At 38.4% G+C, this 18,706-nt stretch overlaps 1 protein-coding gene across 1 annotated transcript; it reads left to right on the top strand.

Moving 5' to 3' along the window:
- Window positions 1–560: 560 nt before the first annotated feature.
- On the top strand, window positions 561–16,745 carry rel (v-rel avian reticuloendotheliosis viral oncogene homolog). The gene is made up of 11 exons (XM_042011033.1): window positions 561–789; window positions 1,222–1,260; window positions 2,226–2,365; window positions 2,449–2,597; window positions 3,321–3,412; window positions 12,138–12,278; window positions 12,887–12,991; window positions 13,181–13,399; window positions 13,484–13,549; window positions 13,644–13,706; window positions 14,501–16,745. Exons 1-11 carry the CDS (start codon window positions 783–785, stop codon window positions 15,370–15,372), a joined length of 1,893 nt encoding a protein of 630 aa, XP_041866967.1. The 5' UTR covers window positions 561–782; the 3' UTR covers window positions 15,373–16,745.
- Window positions 16,746–18,706: the final 1,961 nt, after the last annotated feature.

The raw sequence follows: 18,706 nt of genomic DNA, 5'->3' as shown, positions 1-18,706 counted from the left end.
AATGGGCCAAAATAGTAACCAGAGTACTTGTCTTCTTGTAGGTGCTCTTGATGCTTCTGTTTTTTACAAAGGCATTACATTTAATTGACAGCCTATTTGTCCAGGTTAGGCTAGTTTCGTATTGGGGATAACCAGGTCAAAAATGGGGGTGGTTATTGTCCTCAGCACTACAGAAGCTCTTCAGAACGGACTAACACCAGCAATGATACTGGAGTGCACTGGTGTCCGAGGATTACCTAAACACTTGCAAATTATTCTATTTTTTATATTTATTTGTAAGGCATCCTTTAACCTTAATACTATAAAAACAAATTAACATATATATATATATATATATATATATATATATGAATTTCACATTTGAACTTGATTTTGTCCTGTGTGGGTGACACGTCGCAGGTAGCGGGCCCCGTGCTTACATCAGTTAATGACGGTTGTACGCTTTTGCGTGCCTTTACTGTGTCGCTCCCCTTTGTGTGGCTTATCTCAAGTCTTAAGAAGGTCCTCGGGGGCGGAATGCTTTCATTAGCTCCGCGGATGCTGGCGAAGCGGCGCTGCGCGTTCAGGGAGGAGGGAGTGGGTTTTCGCTCAGTCTACTGAGATCCCTGAGCCTCGACGCTTCTGATTGGCCAATTCAGACGAAGGCACGAGTGACGGAGGGGAATTCCCCCGCCAACCTCTAGATAAAAAATACTTACAAAGCTCACTGACACTCATTCAGTTCCAGGTTCTTCACGAGACAATAAACTGCGACACTGCTGAGAGTGCCCGGTGTGTGTATCATGGATGGTGAGTTGCGGCATATTTGTTTACTATATGACAACAACGAGAACTTGTAGAAGAAGGGGTGAAGAGATTGTAGTAACCGTATACCAAATCTGCTCAGCTAAACACCCATTATTTATACAGATTTATTATATCTCCTATATCTAAATATAAAATTGTCACAGGATCTGAAGTTTTTAACTAAACTGGCACTTAGTAGCAGTATCATATGTGTTTAACAGCACTGAACTTCCTCCTTGTTGCAATGTTAGATTTAGTGGTTGAACAGATTTGGTAAAAGCCTGATGAAATTTGCCTTATAAAAAGCAGAAGACCAGTTTGAGTGAACTGGCACTGTTTTGGCAGGGTATCACAACCACTCAGTGCAGCCTCTGTATGTGATTTGCTCCAAAATTATCCCTAATTTGTGGGTAAATTTCACATTTTTCTCCTCAGTTCTTATGCCCTCCATGCTAGACGATGATCCGCATATCAGTAAGTCCATTTTAAAACCAACTGGTGTGAAAATAACTGCTTGTTTTCACATTTCTTTTTATAAGTAAAAAAAAAAAAACTGCATTTCACTTCCTCTTTTTCTGTTTCTCTATTTAAATGTTAAGCGTTTATTCTTTAAACATAAGTTTTGAACACGGGTGATGACCTTAGGTTCTCATAACCTGCAGTTAGTGATGTATGCAATCATATAAATGTGTTTGGATGAGGTGTATGATCAGTTTTCACGTCCTCGGCTGAAATACCTGCAGAAAGAGGAAGACAGAACATGGTCGAGTCACTTCTTTTTTTTTTTTTCTTCTGGCAAATGTTTGTTGTAGATATGTTAGAAATGCTACTTTGCTTGTTTTATACTAGCTTAGGGGACATCTGTTGCACTTAAAAAAAGAAATCGTCCATCACAGGTGTCATCTCATACTAAAAAACAATTTGGCATTGTTAAATCAGTCGAAATATTGCAAAGCATCTTAGATCAGTTTTAGTTCCTCTATCACAAGGGTGTCATGTGTGGCCAGTTTTGTTTCATGCAAAAGGATTAATGTGGGACTTGTAAGCTCTCTTTATGCTTTTTTTTAAATGCAGGTTGAAGCTCCCCTTGTTAGTAATCCTCAATTTTACGATTTGTAGTTTGCTTGTGTCTAAATTATGCAAAATTTGTATCTTCTTCATGATGTGGATCATCATCATCATCACTCACACCCCGAGTTAAATTTAGTAACCAGAATGAAAAACTTTAACAGAAGCTGAAGTTTCTGTTCTGTTCTGATGTTTGACTTTAAATCATTTAAATCAAGATTTTCATAGCAGCAAAAATGCAGTTATGTTATGAACTTAACTTTTCTAAAAGAAAACCACCTCAACGGGACAAACAAAAAACAAAAGTAATAGCAGCAGACATCCTTTCACACTTTCCTCTCTCCTCTGCCCACCCCACCCCCACCCAATAGTGGCTGAGCCAGCTGTCCAGATTTTCGAGCAGCCCAAGCAGAGGGGGATGCGCTTCAGGTATAAGTGCGAAGGTCGTTCTGCAGGAAGCATCCCTGGCGAGAAGAGCTCCGACAACAACAGGACGTACCCCAGCTTGCAGGTCTTTATAATTACATGGATTTATATGCATTTCTTAGGAGAATAGTTTAATAAATGGCATACATGTGTACAACTTCTCCACAGATCTTGAATTACAGCGGGAAGGGGAAGGTGCGCGTTTACTTGGTGACAAAAAATGAGCCATATCGTCCACATCCGCACGACTTGGTGGGGAAGGACTGCAAAGATGGATTCTATGAGGCAGAGTTTGGTCCAGACCGCAGAGTGATCGCGTGAGTTCTCTTCCTACTGCCATCTCTGTCCAAACACACTCTGTAGCAACAGATTCACTATCAACTGTCGCCAAGAATGATAGCAGCATAACTCGAGTCTCACTTTTATTCAACGCACACTTAGCGAAATAAGTAATCATCTCTTTGTCACTCGTAACCTTGCAGCATCACTTAATCAATCTGCTCTCTATTAACAATATTTCATGTTTCGTTTGATGGTTTCGGAAGGCAGCGAGCGTAAACCGATGACCTCTCAAACACAGAGCAAATCCCACACACACACACACATACACAATCTCACACAAAGCATATTTGTAAAAACCATGTCTGTGATGAGGATGGCAATATGGGAATTCCCCAAGTGACATCACTCGTATTTGGTGTGTTTGAGAGAGAAAACACAGTTTGTGTTTGAGTATTGGAGTGTGAATGAGTCATTTTTTTTATTTAGTATGTACAACTTGCAGACTTTTGTAGTAAATTTAGAATAATTTAATCATTTTGGATTTTGTGTGACTGGAAAACTCCATACTAAGTAATGTGTTAGTACTGAAATACTGACCAATCTGAATAGGTAAAAAGAAATGACATCATTGGCTTATTTGCATTGTTTTATAGGTCTTTCCTCACTCAGATGTGGGCTGCTGTGTGATGCTTATTTAAATCAGGCTTGTTGCAGCAGTCTCGCTTTCTCACATTTTTTTTATGTTGCTGTTGACACAGTTTCCAGAATCTGGGCATCCAGTGCGTGAGGAGGAGGGAAGTGAAAGATGCTATCGTTCAGAGGATCACCAGAGGGATCAACCCCTTCAACGGTGAGTCCTCCTACTATGATTTTCCACACTGCCTGTTTCTTTTTACTGCTCTGTCAATGGGAAGATACATCAAACTGACTCTGGTTTCAGTAAAATTTCACCTTTATCATAACCTTTGGGTACTACAACTACACTAATGAGGCCATAAACTATATAAATAATTTGCAACACTGGACTTTCTGTGAAATCACCCTTTGCTTTATTAACTACCATTTGAAGCTTGGTGTCTGGCAATTGGCCACCTAAAAATGTAAGTCCCTTTTAACTGGAAATCCCTTCCTTCCAGCTTAGAGCAGGCTAAAGTTATACATAAGGTAAAAACCCTCAAACCAATAGAGGAAGAATACCAGAGCCATTCTTGCTCTGATTTAATATGTTTTATTTGATTTTTTTGTTTGGGATATAGGTTACATCCACACAGAATTGATTTCCTTTTAAAAAAGCTTTTTCATGAACACAAAACCACAGAAATTGCAGAAGAATGTATGTCCAGCATGTAAGTGGTGCCGTAACGCTGCTGTAAAAGTACACCACAATCAGAGAGTAAAACCTGGAACATGCACATAAACTGCATACACTATAGCACAAACACATCATTGTAGTCCATCATTGTTGTACTTGTTTGGGCATCAGTGTAGGAAAGACCTGCATAGGTTGTAATCAAGAAAATTGCATTTTCAGATTTATTCACTTTGGACCCAGTTTCAAAAACAAGTATTTTTAGGCTCCCCAAACACTGGCTAAATGTGGACAAAGCATCCAAATTATTAAAAAAGAAAATTTAAATAAAAATAAAAACTTTGTAGCGGATACACCTAAACCCATCTCTGTGTGAACATGGCCCTAGATGCTGCCTCTCTCTGCATAAGTTGTGAATGGGACTTTGAACTGCTAGATTAGCGCATATCTCCTTGAATGCTGTTCTTGTAGCAAACGCTAGCATACCAGCTAAAAGCACCCAGCATTCAAATATGGTAGCAGAGTAATGCTAAAGTTCTGGTGGCTACTGACCAGAAATGTGAAATAGCTTTATTTTAATCAGTAACTAGTATACAATTACATGAAGAGTTGTAATTGTGTGTACAATTTTAATTGCAGTCCCAAACATTGTTGCTTTAACATGGTTATCATTAGCCATGTTGCTAATGTTAGCCTCGTTCTTCAAGACCACTTATTTTAAAGCAATACTTTGTAACTTAAACATGAAAATAAAAGCTATCTCTTGCTGGATATTGAAGTTATTTTATGAGAACATATAGGTAAACTTAAGCTCAGTAAATGCTTGCATATTTTTTCTTATCTGCTGCTACTTGTTTGGTGGCTAATGTTAGCTAACGGCCAATTAACTTGTTAAACTCTTTTTTATATTTTAACTATATTTCTTATTTCATTAACCTGTCAGAGCTAACAAAGTTGTTTTGAACATGATTGATAGACTGACTTACCTTTTTACCTTTTGGTGATAATATATCATTTATAAGTCACAAGCATGTCATATCATCTCATCAATTTAGAAATAATACTCTAATTAGTTCAAAACAAACAGTGGTGTTGAATATTCATAAATGACTAAGAAACTTTAATCCTGGTGCTATACCTCAACTTTCCCAGCTGTTTTTTACTGTTAAACAAGTTCAAAACAATTCACAAGAATTGTTTTCTAATGTTGGTTGACCCAGTTCTCAAGCAGCAGAGCAGATTTTCCTTACATCAAGTCAAAAACCCGCTCTCTTGCGGCACAATCTACAGTTTAGCCATTTCCTTTATGTGCTTTCATTTTGCGGTCCTCCTGAGCAGACACACAGCAGTTCTCGTGTACAAACAGGCGATGAGCTACTTCCCCATTCTTCGTCACAGTTGCTCAATTGAGCGCAGTGCAGGAGGCCACGTGAGAGATGGGAATGCAGGATTCATTAAAAGGGGGAGGGTTAGACCTAGGGGGTTCCCCAGCTCTCAGATATGATGATAAAAGTAGGGTAGGGAGCTTTTCAGGTCTGTGAAACTTGCAGGAATGAAAGGTTTATGATCAAGTTTGCTTTAGACATGCAGACTAGGTTTTTAATTTTTGCATGCTCTTATCTTATGTTTATGTATTTGTATGTTCAGACATATATTTGTTTTTTCATTGCTAAATGGATCTTATTTTCCATTGCTTGTTGATAAGAAGAAATGAGATCTAATTTGCCTGTTGATAAGTGGAAATAAGTGGCAGTGTGAATTAACTTCGTTTGTCAAATTTCTAGATACAGAGTCCACAGTGAAACTGCACATATTTCGCATGTTTGTGGTTTGCTCTTTTGCTTTGATTTGTTGCTTTATGCAGTTGTAAAGGTCTTCACACTCGATGTGTGACTTTGTCCATGCACAGCACAGTCTAACAGACTGATAAGGCATATAAGGTCAGAAGGAAAACAATAAAAGAGTGAAACAGATGCCTCCTGTGTGAAAATATTTCGCCTTGAGCGCTGCTAGCTGAGGGTCACCAGTTATGACCAAATCTGTTCTCCTTACATATATAATGAGAACTGTGGGGGCTAATCTATGTCTTAGAAATAATGAATTGTTTTGTTCCTTCTTTTTCATCTGTAAATACATTTCCTTAGAAATCCTTGTTGTAATTGGTCTGGTTGTAAGTTGCCATAGCAACATTTTAGTTTAATATAACAAACCCCGGACGCGTTCAGTGGGCAGTGGATGTCAGACCTTTGTCTCTCTTCTTCTCTCTTTTTCTCTCTTCTGCTATGAAACTCAGCTGCTTCCTGTGTCGTGAGGAGATAAATGGTCCCCCTCCCTCAGGCCCCACACAGTTGCTCAACCACCTATACGCAAAAAAAAACATGCAAACACAAACCTGCTGACATGACTTCATCTCACACAGCTGCAGCTGAATGCAGTGTTATAGTTTCTGATTGCAACCCATAGTTTTGTCACACTCATCATGCAGTGGTGATTAAACCTACTGAACCACATATGTTTTTCAAGTAATATTCTTTAGTACCCACCTTATTTGTTAATCACTTTTCATGGAAAGAATTAGGTCACAGTCTGTCACCTGTACTAGAGATGACACATGTGGCACTAATGATGAAACAGCTATGTGTGTGACGTAGTAATATGTTTCTGTATTACTGTTTGCTCAAGTTGTGGTTATGCGGTGGTACACCTGGTACATGTTTAACACAGGACAGAAATCTGCCTTAAAGCTCAGCCCATAGTGATTTAAAGTGATCAATAACCACTAGCATTTTATTTTACTCAGAAAAACAGATCAGCTGAAGTTTTTGATAAAATCAGCATGTTCACAACATTTATTTTGATCAAACCTTGGAAAAAACAAAAGACTTTGGCTATAATAACACATGTGGCTTATCTCTACCATTCATAAATCTCACGAATCAATGACAAAAGTTGTAGAATCAGGTCTGTAGCTCGTCCTTAAAGCTGCACTACAGAACTTTGGCAGACTTTTGCATTTTTGGCGCCCCTAACAAAGGCTAGTTTACATGAATTTCCCTGCAAGGGATTAATAAAGTATTTCTGATTTCTGATTTGGTATCCATCTTACATCCTGTCTCTTCTCTGAGCTCTTTCCAGCCAGTAGAAGTCAGTCTGATGTTAACTCTGTTCTTATTTATTGCTCTTTGCCTTTCTCTCTTTCATTCTCTCTTTCATTTCTTCAGTAAGTTGATATCTAGTTGCTAGCATATGATGCGCCAAAATAGGAGAAAAAAGTCTTGTGAAGGGTGGTTTCTCAGCCTTGGGATGCTGTGGGACGTTCCAGGAATGTACATTGTAAATGCCAGTAAGCCATCACAACAAGTCAGAGGCATGGAGTTTTGGATTTTGAAAATTACATGGTGCAATTTTAACACCTGTACAAGATTTTCTCAGTGACACCTGGGTTGTGTGCAGGACATGAAATCTCATGGGTTTTTTGTTTCAAGGATAGAAACAAGGCTACTGATTTCATAATTCGAATTCGTAATTATAAGGGCTTTAAAAATACATTGAGTCAATGGTCCAAAAGCATCCATCAATCAATCAAATGTCAAGATTACTCAGATATCTAATGGTGTTCTGTATAACAGACAGTCCAGTTCAATCCAGTACGTGGTTGTCCATTTATAATCCAATTAATGCAAACCCATTATATGAGCCATAATTGTCTAATTTAAAATAACTGTGTTCAAATAAGACAATTAATTAAAAAAAAAAAAATGAAATGTATTTATTTTGTATGCATTATGTGAACATTTTAAAGCTCAGTATTTAGAAAATGGCACATTTTTGCCAATTATATTTTTATATTTAAGTTTCCTTTTTTATTTGATTTGAATCGAGGCAGTTGTGTTAAATGAGCATGTGATATCATCTCATATCGACTGCTGCCACCTGAATCAAACCTAATTCATTCATAGTAGAATTTCTGATATGTACAAACATAAAATCATTATGCACTGAATTGAAATTTTCTCATGATCCAGCTTCACTGGTAACTGGTAATTACTGATGTTTTTGCATTGAAATCAATGCTGTAAGTGTGTGGAGGTTACATAGTGGAAAGCAACGTACAGCTAAGCATCATCACCATCACTGGGCTGTAAATCTACATATTAAACATCTTCCAATAATGTGTGCTTAGTTATGCCTTGTGATGGATCCTGGTTGAAGTCTTTAACTGCAATTGCAGCCTTTAACCTAAATCACAAGCACAGTGCTGCATTAAAAAATGGTGAAATTGTGAGTCATGGAGAAGCTTTTTGTGGTGGAGCTTGGCACCTGCCACCTCTTCTTTCTCACTCTCACATTCAGCTCCCACAGTCATGTTAACCGCTCACTCTGCACCCAATCTAACACCCTCCCCCTCTTCATAGCCCCCTCCAAACCCCCTGCCGCTGCACAACTTACCCCTCTGCATGAAATCTACAAGCTTCATGAAGCCCGGCATGCACAACAACCCGGCGCCACTTTCTTTCCACCTTAAGAACACCAACACACACCACTGCTACCACCTTCTACCCACTTTCCTGCACCTGTCCGTCCAGCGGCTGCCTCGATCCGCAACATGCTCCACCAACACTGGAGCGAATGTGCAGATCTGTGCAGCATGTTCCACCAGTATTTGCTCTGATAGTTCCATAGTCATTTCATTTCTCCCTCCTTCAGTTTCTCCACTGCAGATATATGTGTGTGTGTATATATATATATGCGTGTGCCCCCTGTTGCAGGCAAACTCAATGACCCATAATTAGAGACAGCGAGGCGTTATTTCAGACCACTTAGCTTGCAGAAAGTGATGATAATTTAAAGATATAAATACCTAAACCTGAAATATGTTGGCTTTAGTAGCTGTTTATTCCAGTTTAGCTTTGGAGAAAGGCAAAATAATATGAATTTTCTTCTAAAAATCTCCACAATTCCTCCTAAAATGTCAAACAGGAAGATTTATAGTCATCTCATGTAGATTGTTGTTATAAAAGTTAGAGGTTTTGTCTGATTCTGATGTCTGACATCAGAGTTTTTTAAGAGAGGACTAATCTTTATATCATGTCTGTCGTGTTTGGTGTTTTATGTGTCACTAAAGAGGCTCACACAGCTATGAGACATGTTAGCAGTCATCTTTTTCATTTTCTGTGCTTTATTCTGCAACTGTGCCCAAACAGACTGAAAGTATTGAGAAGAGTAACGGTCGGTGCTAGCACTGCGTGCAGAGGTAGAGCTGGAACAATAACTAGCTCTGTGAACAAGTCAAGCAGTGATGAGAACTTTCGCTTCACTTTGGGTTTAACTTCAGTCTGGTTCTTTTGTTTTTTGTTTTGTTTTGTTTTTTATTTTATGCTGTTGCCTTTAGTCTGATAAGAGAAGCTCTGTGTGAGTACCATTTTGTGTTTGAGTGTTACAAAAAGACAACATGAAAGACAAAAGAAAAAAGTTGAAGTAACTGTCTCGTATCCCACAACTTTCACACACGTCAACACCTACAGTGGTCACTCATGCAGGGAGTCTCATCTTTTGCCTCTGTGACATGCAGCCACTTCTTTCCACTCTGAGGTGACGTTGCACAGCGTCACCATGGTGACAGATTGTAGGCGGGATGGCCTTGTCGTGAGCGCAAACGATAGAAATTGAGAGACGGGGGAAGAGAAAGTAGGCAGATGTGAAAGCCTGGTGTCTGTGGGCGTCTCTCAGTAAGAACTGTCCCTGCAAGGTGTGTGTTTGCATGTTGATTGTGAAGGCAAGGCAAATTTATTTGCATGGCACATTTCATGTACAAGACAATTAAAAGTGCTTTACAAAAAAACATTAAAAGCATTTCAGCGGGTGCAGAAAGCAATAGCAAGTGCGTTAAAAAGAAATCAAAGAAATGAATTAAAAACAGAAAGAAAAAAGCTAAAATAAAATAGATAAAATGCAAGAAATAAAGTTCCAGTGTGGGGAATTTACCTGTTGTTTTAATAGAAAAGTTTTAAACCCAGATTTAAAACTGCTGAGTCAGCAGACCTGCAGTTTTCTGGGAGTTTGTTCCACATGTGAGGAGCATAAAAGCTGAACGCTGCCTCTCCATGTTTAGTTCTGACTCTGGAACAGATAGTAGACCTGACCCTGATGACCTGAGGGATCTGGTTGGTTCATAACGAAGCACAAGATCCTGCATGTATTTTGGTCCTAAACCACTCAGTGCTTTGTAAACTAACAGGAAGCCAGTGTAAAGATCTGAGGACTGGTGTTCTACGATCTACTTTCCTGGTCTTGGTGAGGACTCGAGCAGCAGCGTTCTGGACTAACTGCAGCTGTCTGATGGACTTTTTTGGGACACCTGAGGACAGCATTACAGTAGTCCAGTCTACCAAAGATAAATGCATGGACCAGTTCTTCTAAATCCTGCTGAGCCATCAGTCCTTTAATCCTCGATATGTTTTTTAAGTGATAATCGGCCGACTTCACAACTGTCTTAATCTAACTGCTAAAATTCAGGTCTGAGTCCAGATTTCTGGCTTGGTTGTTAGTTTTGAACTTGATGCTGAGGAGGCGGGATGTGTGACGCTTGCATGTAGAGAGAAAGATGTAGAAAACTCTATCTATCTATCTATCTATCTATCTATCTATCTATCTATCTATCTATCTATCTGTCTATCTGTCTGTCTGTCTGTCTGTCTGTCTGTCTGTCTGTCTGTCTGTCTGCCTGCCTGTCTGTCTGTCTGTCTGTCTGTCTGTCTGTCTATCTCTCTATCTATCTATCTGTCTGTCTGTCTGTCTGTCTGTCTGTCTATCTATCTATCTATCTATCTATCTATCTATCTATCTGTCCATCTATCTATCTATCTATCTGTCTGTCTGTCTGTCTGTCTGTCTGCCTGTCTGTCTGTCTGTCTGTCTGTCTATCTCTCTATCTATAGATGTTGTAGAAGGTAAATATAACCACCAGCATGCATCTACAAATAACTGTTCTTTAAAGACTGTCATGCACAGACTTTGTTTGCTGACTGTTTGAAACAACCTCACTTCAGAAATTCAGACTGGTCAGACTGGTATGTTGTATCCAGTGATAAAAGCATTTAAAACGCAAACATGAAAGTACATGTATTTGCATAACCTTGTACAAGTATATACCACCAATTACATTTGATAATTCTTGTTCATTTAAAGTTGAGATTTTACATGCAAATCCAAAGATGAGTTATAAAAGACTGTGGCTGTGTGGCTTGAACAGTATGGAAACGGGTGGCCATGATGACCAGTCAGGCTAGCAACAATTAAAAGGATTACAAACAATACTTTCAAACCCCCACCCAACTTTTGCATGCCCCAACAACTATTTTCTTTTTCAAACAGAAAAGCCTCAATAATAAAAATAATAATACATATTACATATTAAATATTTTACAAAAATAAACATTCAGTAATGAACTAATAAACTGAGGAAATCTTCTTGCACGCAGTTTTAAAAATCTGTAGATTTGCAGTGATTAAAAAATGAAGACAACAATACATTTTTACATTAAGTTAAAAAAGATGACTATCAAACTATAAGCATTAATAAAGTAAAACTAAATAAAATATGACAAAAATATTTAATCTACAAGTCACATTAGATATAAAAACATAATCCACACATTAAAGACAAAGGAATATAAATAGATCAATAAATACCAGATTAAAAGTACACTAAAAAAGTAAATCCATATACATAAAGATTAGGCTAAAATTAACCCAGCACGAAATAACTTAAACTGTGGTTCTGATCTTAGTTAACCAATCTGGAGTTATATATGGTGTAGAGTCATGCCTGCAATTGTAAAGAATAAAAAAAATCTACATATGGTACCCTAAAGCTTTGTGTTTCACAGGAAAAGCTATAATGAGGCATCAGTTTCGGTGTTACCCACATGACATCAGTGTTCTCAGTTTGGCCACCTCTATAAAACGTTTCTGACTCAACTACTGCATATAAAGCATATAAAGCATTTAAATTAGCTCAAACCCCATGCACATCACTGCTATCTAAACCCCAGAAAACAAGTAGAAGCTGAGCTGGCCTCTTAAAACTTGCTGTGTAGAAAGTGATTATAGCTTTTTATAGATTATTGATGCATAGTTGGGTTACAGCTACATAAATGTCAGAGGCCCATTGAGTCCGAGCAGGATAAATAAAATGGTCAGTCACTCCACTGGTCATAGTAGTGATATTTGGCTGATTGATGTGTGTCTTTTTGTTTGAATTCAGTTTCTCGGGAGCAGCTGCTGCAGACGGAGGAGTACGACTTAAATGTGGTCCGCCTTTGCATCCAGGTTTTTCTTCAGGATGAGAATGGCCACTACACCCGAGCGCTCAACCCGATCGTCACAAACCCCATCTACGATAACCGTGAGTGGCCACACAGACGTCTCATTAGGCAACATGTTAGTGCAGACTGTTGCTGAGACCAGGTGTATCGACCCTGAGTTTCAGCTCATTTCAAGTGCTAATAATAACATGAGTTCAACATACACATTATTCACAGTTGTGCTCATGTGGATTCATAACCACATCTAAATTAAGATCAGAGTTACAATTGTGTGCAAGAACTGAGAAGTTGCACGTTTGCTGCGTGTACCAGAAGCTGCAAAGTCCATGTTTGTTGCAAGACCTGTCCAGTTCATATTCTCTCAACACTGTTTCACATGCAGAAAAGGGGAAGTTGTTTGTACATACCAACCCTCAAACAAGTGTGTTACCATGGAGCACTTCCTCTTCTGACACCAGGCATGTGACATGTGACTCAACCTGCAGAGACCTCAACTGTAGACTTGATGTTTCTTTTTGCTTAGAGCTGAGGCAGACATGGAAACAGTTATACACACTTTATTTTTTGCAATCTTTATCAATAATTAAATAAATTCACAGCAGATCTTGGTGTAATCCTTGCAGGACACAGTGTGATTCATTAGATTCATTGGCTTGCGTGTTCATATCTGTTGTTTATGTGTCATCAGGGGCTCCAAACACAGCAGAGCTGAGGATTTGTCGGGTCAACAGGAACAGTGGAAGCGTTAAAGGAGGGGATGAGATCTTCTTACTGTGTGACAAAGTACAAAAAGGTACGTATGGCTATCAGTGTTCAGGAGTGGGCTTGACACTTTCCTGTGTTTTTTTACCTAGTTTGCATCTCTTTTCTCTTCACTCATCTTTCAAATCCATCAGTCTACATCGATTTTCCACATTGTAGCCATCTTTTTCAAGCTCAGTCAGATTTCTACTCCTGTCATCCCATCACCCCTTTCACACAGATGACATTGAGGTCCGTTTCTTCTCCTCCGACGGCTGGGAGGCCAGAGGCTCCTTCTCCCAGGCGGATGTTCATCGCCAAGTGGCCATCGTGTTCAAGACCCCACCGTACTATAACACCTCCATCATAGAATCGGTCACCGTGCACATGCAGCTGCGCCGACCCTCCGATCAGGAAGTCAGTGAACCCATGGACTTCAGATACCTACCTGATGACAAAGGTGAGCATCTATCTTCTTCTTTCTTTAAATGCTTTTTAATGTGGTTTTGCCAAAGAACTGAGTCTCTATTTTCTTCTTGTATAGATCCTTACGGCTATAATGAGAAGAAACGCAAACCAGATTACCTGATGAAAATATCAGGATTGAAGAGTAAGAAAAGTGGTTCTATAGTTTTAGAGCAATCCATCTGCTATGCTTAAACATTTAATATTTGCTCCTAACTAAGGATTCTTGACTATTTTAGGTCGTCTGGCACTGAATCGGTCAAAGCCTGTCCTGCAGAATACTATGGGTCACTTGCGGAGAGGTAACTAGTTTTCTTCCAATAACAATGATGAGACATTAACCTCTTCCTCTATGCAAACAATTTATGCACACACAAGGAAGCAGCAATCCTAACATGCGGCATACCAAAATGCTGGGGAGAAACTCAGCCAAAAGACTCTTCCAACTATTGCTCTTCAAACAAAATAAAATTAATTATAGCAATTATATGGGAATGTAACAAAACACAAAAACAGCTCGCCTTCACTGTAGAACGTTATTGGTGTTTCTTTGGTGAATTTGGGCGTGATTGCTTTATTCTCTGGACTGTGATTGGTCGATAAAGGTGTCATAGAATTAGTTTTCCAGTGTAACACCTGACAAAGCTCAAAGGTCACATTTAGGTGGACATAACTGTGTTAAAACGTCTGTAAAACTGCTCAAGTTCACTTTTTAAGCTTCTACTTTTGCACAGTTACTCATAAGTTAATACTTTACTAATTCCTAATTAAAATGGCCTGCTATCTGATTTAAAGGTTATTTTTACTCTAAATAGGCTGAGATAAAAGTTTTAATTTTCTACTGTGTTTCAGATTAATTTACTCTGAATATTTGTCAAGACAATATAAAATGTCTTGATTCTGACACTTCATTTTCTTTTGAGACCAAGAGCATACATGTAACCCTTGTAGGTGTAAAGACAGAATTAATTTATTTGAGGTATGTCATTTTAGATAGGAGGCAGAAAAACTGGGCCTTATTATTAAGAGCTTAAATTAACTACACCCGTGTCTGAATAATACAGCCCTGCTAACAAATTTCTGCTCTTCTTTGCAGATGCAAGCAACATGTATCTGATGCAACAACAGCCCAATGTTTTCAATCAGCCCTGCCAATCAGGCCTTCAGGGTGTCATTACGACACCACAAGGTACCGGTTTACAAATCAGTAATCAATGGGGAAATCCCAACCCAGCCCTCTCAATGGACACAGTCACCATAAACCCATCTGGATCCATGAGCAATCGTCCAATAAATGGCAGGCAACAGCAGCCAAACCGCGAAGTTAGTTACCCCTCTAGAGTGGAGCACAACAGCTGTGAGAGCAACGCCCTCCCTCAGCTCTCCATGCGGGATCTGCAGTACTTGGATACAGATCCCCAGGCCCCTGTGATGAGCCAGGCAGAGTCCCAGCTGCTCTTCCACCAGCAGCATCAAAGGGAGAATCTTGCCTCTGAGACTCAGGCCTACTTGAGCAACCAGAATCAAGGTCTCCAAACCATGTGGCCCAACTTCAGTACACTCAATACAGTACAGAATAACTTTAATGGGTCAGTACCTGGAGGTGGAGGGGGGTCGCAGGGTCTTACGCCTTTTCCCTTTCTGGAAGAGATGGAAGACAATGAATTTCTGAAGGGCCTGGTTGGAGGACCGTCTCAGGCTGGCTTCCGGCTGAAGCAGGAGCCCCACACAGTTGGACCAAATAGTAGCTCCTCTCTCATGCTGTCCCCAAGAGAGAACCAAGGAAATACTTACATCAACTTGCTCCCTCGTCCCACAAGCAATGACACCAACATAAATCTCACGAGGCAAGATGGCAGCCGCATCTCGCAGTCCTTTCCAAATCCTTATCCAAACAACAGCATGGCCTCAGATGGCCATTTCGCCACGGTGGCTGACTGGCTCAAAGCTTCTCAGCAAAACGACTAAAACAAGCTTCTTTTTTTTTTTTTAATATCAACACATGAACAGAAGCAGCTCAGTGGGGATCATAGGTCTTGTTTAGCCTTGCTAAACCAGAAATTCTGCTTCACCTATGCTAGCCCAACAAGGCTCAGAAGCTAAAAGCTTGGGTTATTACATCAGAGGGCATAAGACCAAACATTGCTGGCAGCCAGATGAGTCCAAACCCAGACAGTGTGCCAAGGAAGCACAATTTATAACTTATTGGTTTCTTATTAATGAAAGATTTCACCAAGAATGTCATCTGTTTAGCATAAAATGACATTTGTCAGAATGTATATGTTCTTTCCTTCCCAGATGTTATCAAGCAAATTTACTATAACACGATAAAAAAAAAAAAAATAGGCCAAACCATTTATGTCTGAAATTTCTTTAATAATGTGTTACAAAATAAATTCAAACCTGTCACTTTGGATTGAGTACATCTACTGTTAATGTTCTGCAGACTGATCAGCACAACTTAGGACTTGCAAGTGGGTGAGCCATGCTTTAGGCTGAATGAATGACCTAAGCAAACAGCAAGCTAATGGTTTCCAAGCCTAAGTTAAATCTCTAAGGAAGTGAATGTACTACTTTTCTTACTTTGTTTTTTGTTTTTAAAAGTAGATTTCGGAGTCACTGTCAATGTAATGTATACAAAATGTTTTATTGTGAGGTGGTTTGATTTAAAGAAAAGCATGCGCTTTTTTTTCTTTTATGTATAAAAGAAGCGGCTGTTTAATGTTATAGGTTGACTTTTTATTTCTTTGTAAAGTTTATTTTTACATGTCAGTGAAAGTATGTTGCTCTTGTTTTGTTGTTGTTTGGTTTGTTTGTTTGTTTGTTTGGTTTTTATAACCTGAGCATTTGTTGTTAAGTGCACTCTGTATATGTTAGCCACAGTTGAGCGTGAAAGCGGTTATCATACTTAAACACTCACAAACTGGCAAGGTACTGAAATTTCCATAGAGGAAGTAGGAGGAAGCACAGTGGTGCCTTTCCTATGTAATGACTATGTCATACCAGTGATCCCGTGTTATCCAGAGTTCCCAAACATCTTTTCTTTTTTTTAAACAGAGCTTATATAGATCCAGATGTTAATTTTATGTTTTATTGTTTGATTTGTTCTTAGAAACACCTTTTGAAAGCTTCTTGTTTATTGATGATTGGTTGCAAATGCCTGACAATTCAGGAACGCTGGTTCTTTGTCGGGCAGCTTTCAACCTATTTTTTTTATTACTTTTTGACTTACAGAGGCTTTTTGGGCTTAAATGAAAGGTATTCATTTGAAGACCAGTTTGTACAACTTGCTCTTTTTTTTCTACATGATCAATTCTTAATAAAAAGAGAAATTATTTCTACATGTTTTGTCATTCACCATGATTTTTATATCATATTTGAACAAACAATTGAAACTTTCTAACACAATGCAAATACATAATATGATAATAAGTGATATTTATTTTATAAATATACATAAAGGCCTATACTTTGACCTAAAAGTCATGAGGCTTCTAGGATTTGGCAACAGGAAGAAACACATTGAAAGAGGTCAGTAAAGGTTGCTACAGCGTGTGGAAAATAAAAAAAAACCACATCAATTGAAGACATAAAGGACTTCAGACTGAACAAAAACCATATAGAGTGGTGGCTCTGATTTTTTTAAATTTTTGACAACAATGAGTCAATCTTATTAAAAATAATCCTTAAAAAAATTTTTAAATCAGCCGTTGCATAAATTTACTCCTGACAACTTAAAGGGAGTTTGAACACAAATAGAAGCTACTTGCAGAAAAATGCAATTAGATTTAAGATGTCAGCAAGAAATGTTTAAGAGGGTATTTTTGTTGCCCATGATTGTGAATATTAGTCAAAAGTGCCAGTAAAAATGTACTTGGACAGAAGTGTGGAAAATTACAGAGTATTATCTAGTTGGCTTAATTCTATGACTGTAAATGTTACAGTAATGGCCAAAGCTGGGTGTTGATAAGTGCTGATTGATAGGCTAACAATGAGTTGGTCTTCCTGCCACTGACTAAACAAAAAGTAAATGCAGCCAAATAAATTTGCACTTTCAGTTAAAGCTGCTGTACACTGAACCTAGCATGCTAATGTTCCTCGTGTTTTGGCAATGGGTGAAACATTTCCTTCCCTATTAGTCAGACAAAAAAGCAGCAGAAATTCTGAAATGAAAGTCAGCAGCTTAAGCAGTGAAACTGATTTTTGAGTCCTAATTTAAACCTTGAAATGGTTGTGTTCAAGTGCAAATGTAAATGTTGCTTTCAACTTCATCAAGACAAAGTAACCATTTAAATAAAAAATAATCAAGAAAAAAATAATTTGACAGGAGTTTAATTGTGTTAATTACCATTTTCATATCTGTAAGGTACATATAATGCTACTGTTAGATGGTTTTTAGCCTAGCTTAACATTAAGGCTGGGAAGAGTAAAACAGTAACACAACACAATATTATATGCCAATTTTTCTACAGTTATACTGAGACCCTCCTCTGGTTTAACAGTGATTAACAATCAATAAATGAAAAATTATTTTAACAAACAGTTGTTTAGCAAAAGAGTGTCTTAAGTCTTTCCTGCCAGCCATTCTAGCCTTAATGTTAGCTTCGAAAGATCACATCGGTTCCTTTGCTGTTTGAATAGGACAAACAGCAAACGACACATCAAATAGTCACATACAAATCCTTCTACAGTTATAATGACAAACTCCCTCATGTTTAACAATGATTAACAATCATTAAATGAACAATGATTTTACAAAAAGGAGGGTCCACCACCTTATGCTAAATTATGCTAAGTTAGCATGACGGTTGAACGAAACTTATCCAATCAAAGAACCAAATACAAATTCTTCCACATTCAACTGACAAGCTCATGTTAAACCAATGTTTCTCAGTCCAGGTCCTCAGGACCCACTGCCCTTAGACGTGTTCTTACTCCAACACAGCAGATTCAAATTATTAAACTTCCTCATTAAGTTCTTTGCATCCTGTTAATTTAATTCAGGTGTGAAAGTAGGGTTACTTCTTAAACATGCAGGGTAGGGGGTCCTGAGGACCAGGATTGAGAAACACTGTGTTAAACAATGAATAACAATCATGACATTACAGTAACAGTGCTTTAACAAAGGATTGTCTTCAGTCAGAGGCTACTTCAGGTCTGCTGTAATAATACCTGATACATGAGGTCATTCCTACATACTTTAATAACCTTACTCATTAACTCTTCATAATAAGTCACTTTTAAAGAGTTATTGTCGTTATTACTATGAATTATTTATCCTTATTGCAGCAATTTATTTTCC

Source organism: Melanotaenia boesemani, chromosome 16, assembly GCF_017639745.1.
Source record: "Melanotaenia boesemani isolate fMelBoe1 chromosome 16, fMelBoe1.pri, whole genome shotgun sequence".
Taxonomy (NCBI): Eukaryota; Metazoa; Chordata; class Actinopteri; order Atheriniformes; family Melanotaeniidae; genus Melanotaenia; species Melanotaenia boesemani.
This window is presented reverse-complemented; position numbering and strand designations above follow the sequence as displayed.

What these genes read in the sequence shown, in the direction of transcription:
- rel (XM_042011033.1), top strand. An exon ending in GTGTGACAAAGTACAAAAAG is followed by an intron (nt 12,992 to 13,180) that starts GTACGTATGGCT and finishes CCTTTCACACAG; the next exon opens with ATGACATTGAGGTCCGTTTC. An exon ending in TATGGGTCACTTGCGGAGAG is followed by an intron (nt 13,707 to 14,500) that starts GTAACTAGTTTT and finishes TCTTCTTTGCAG; the next exon opens with ATGCAAGCAACATGTATCTG.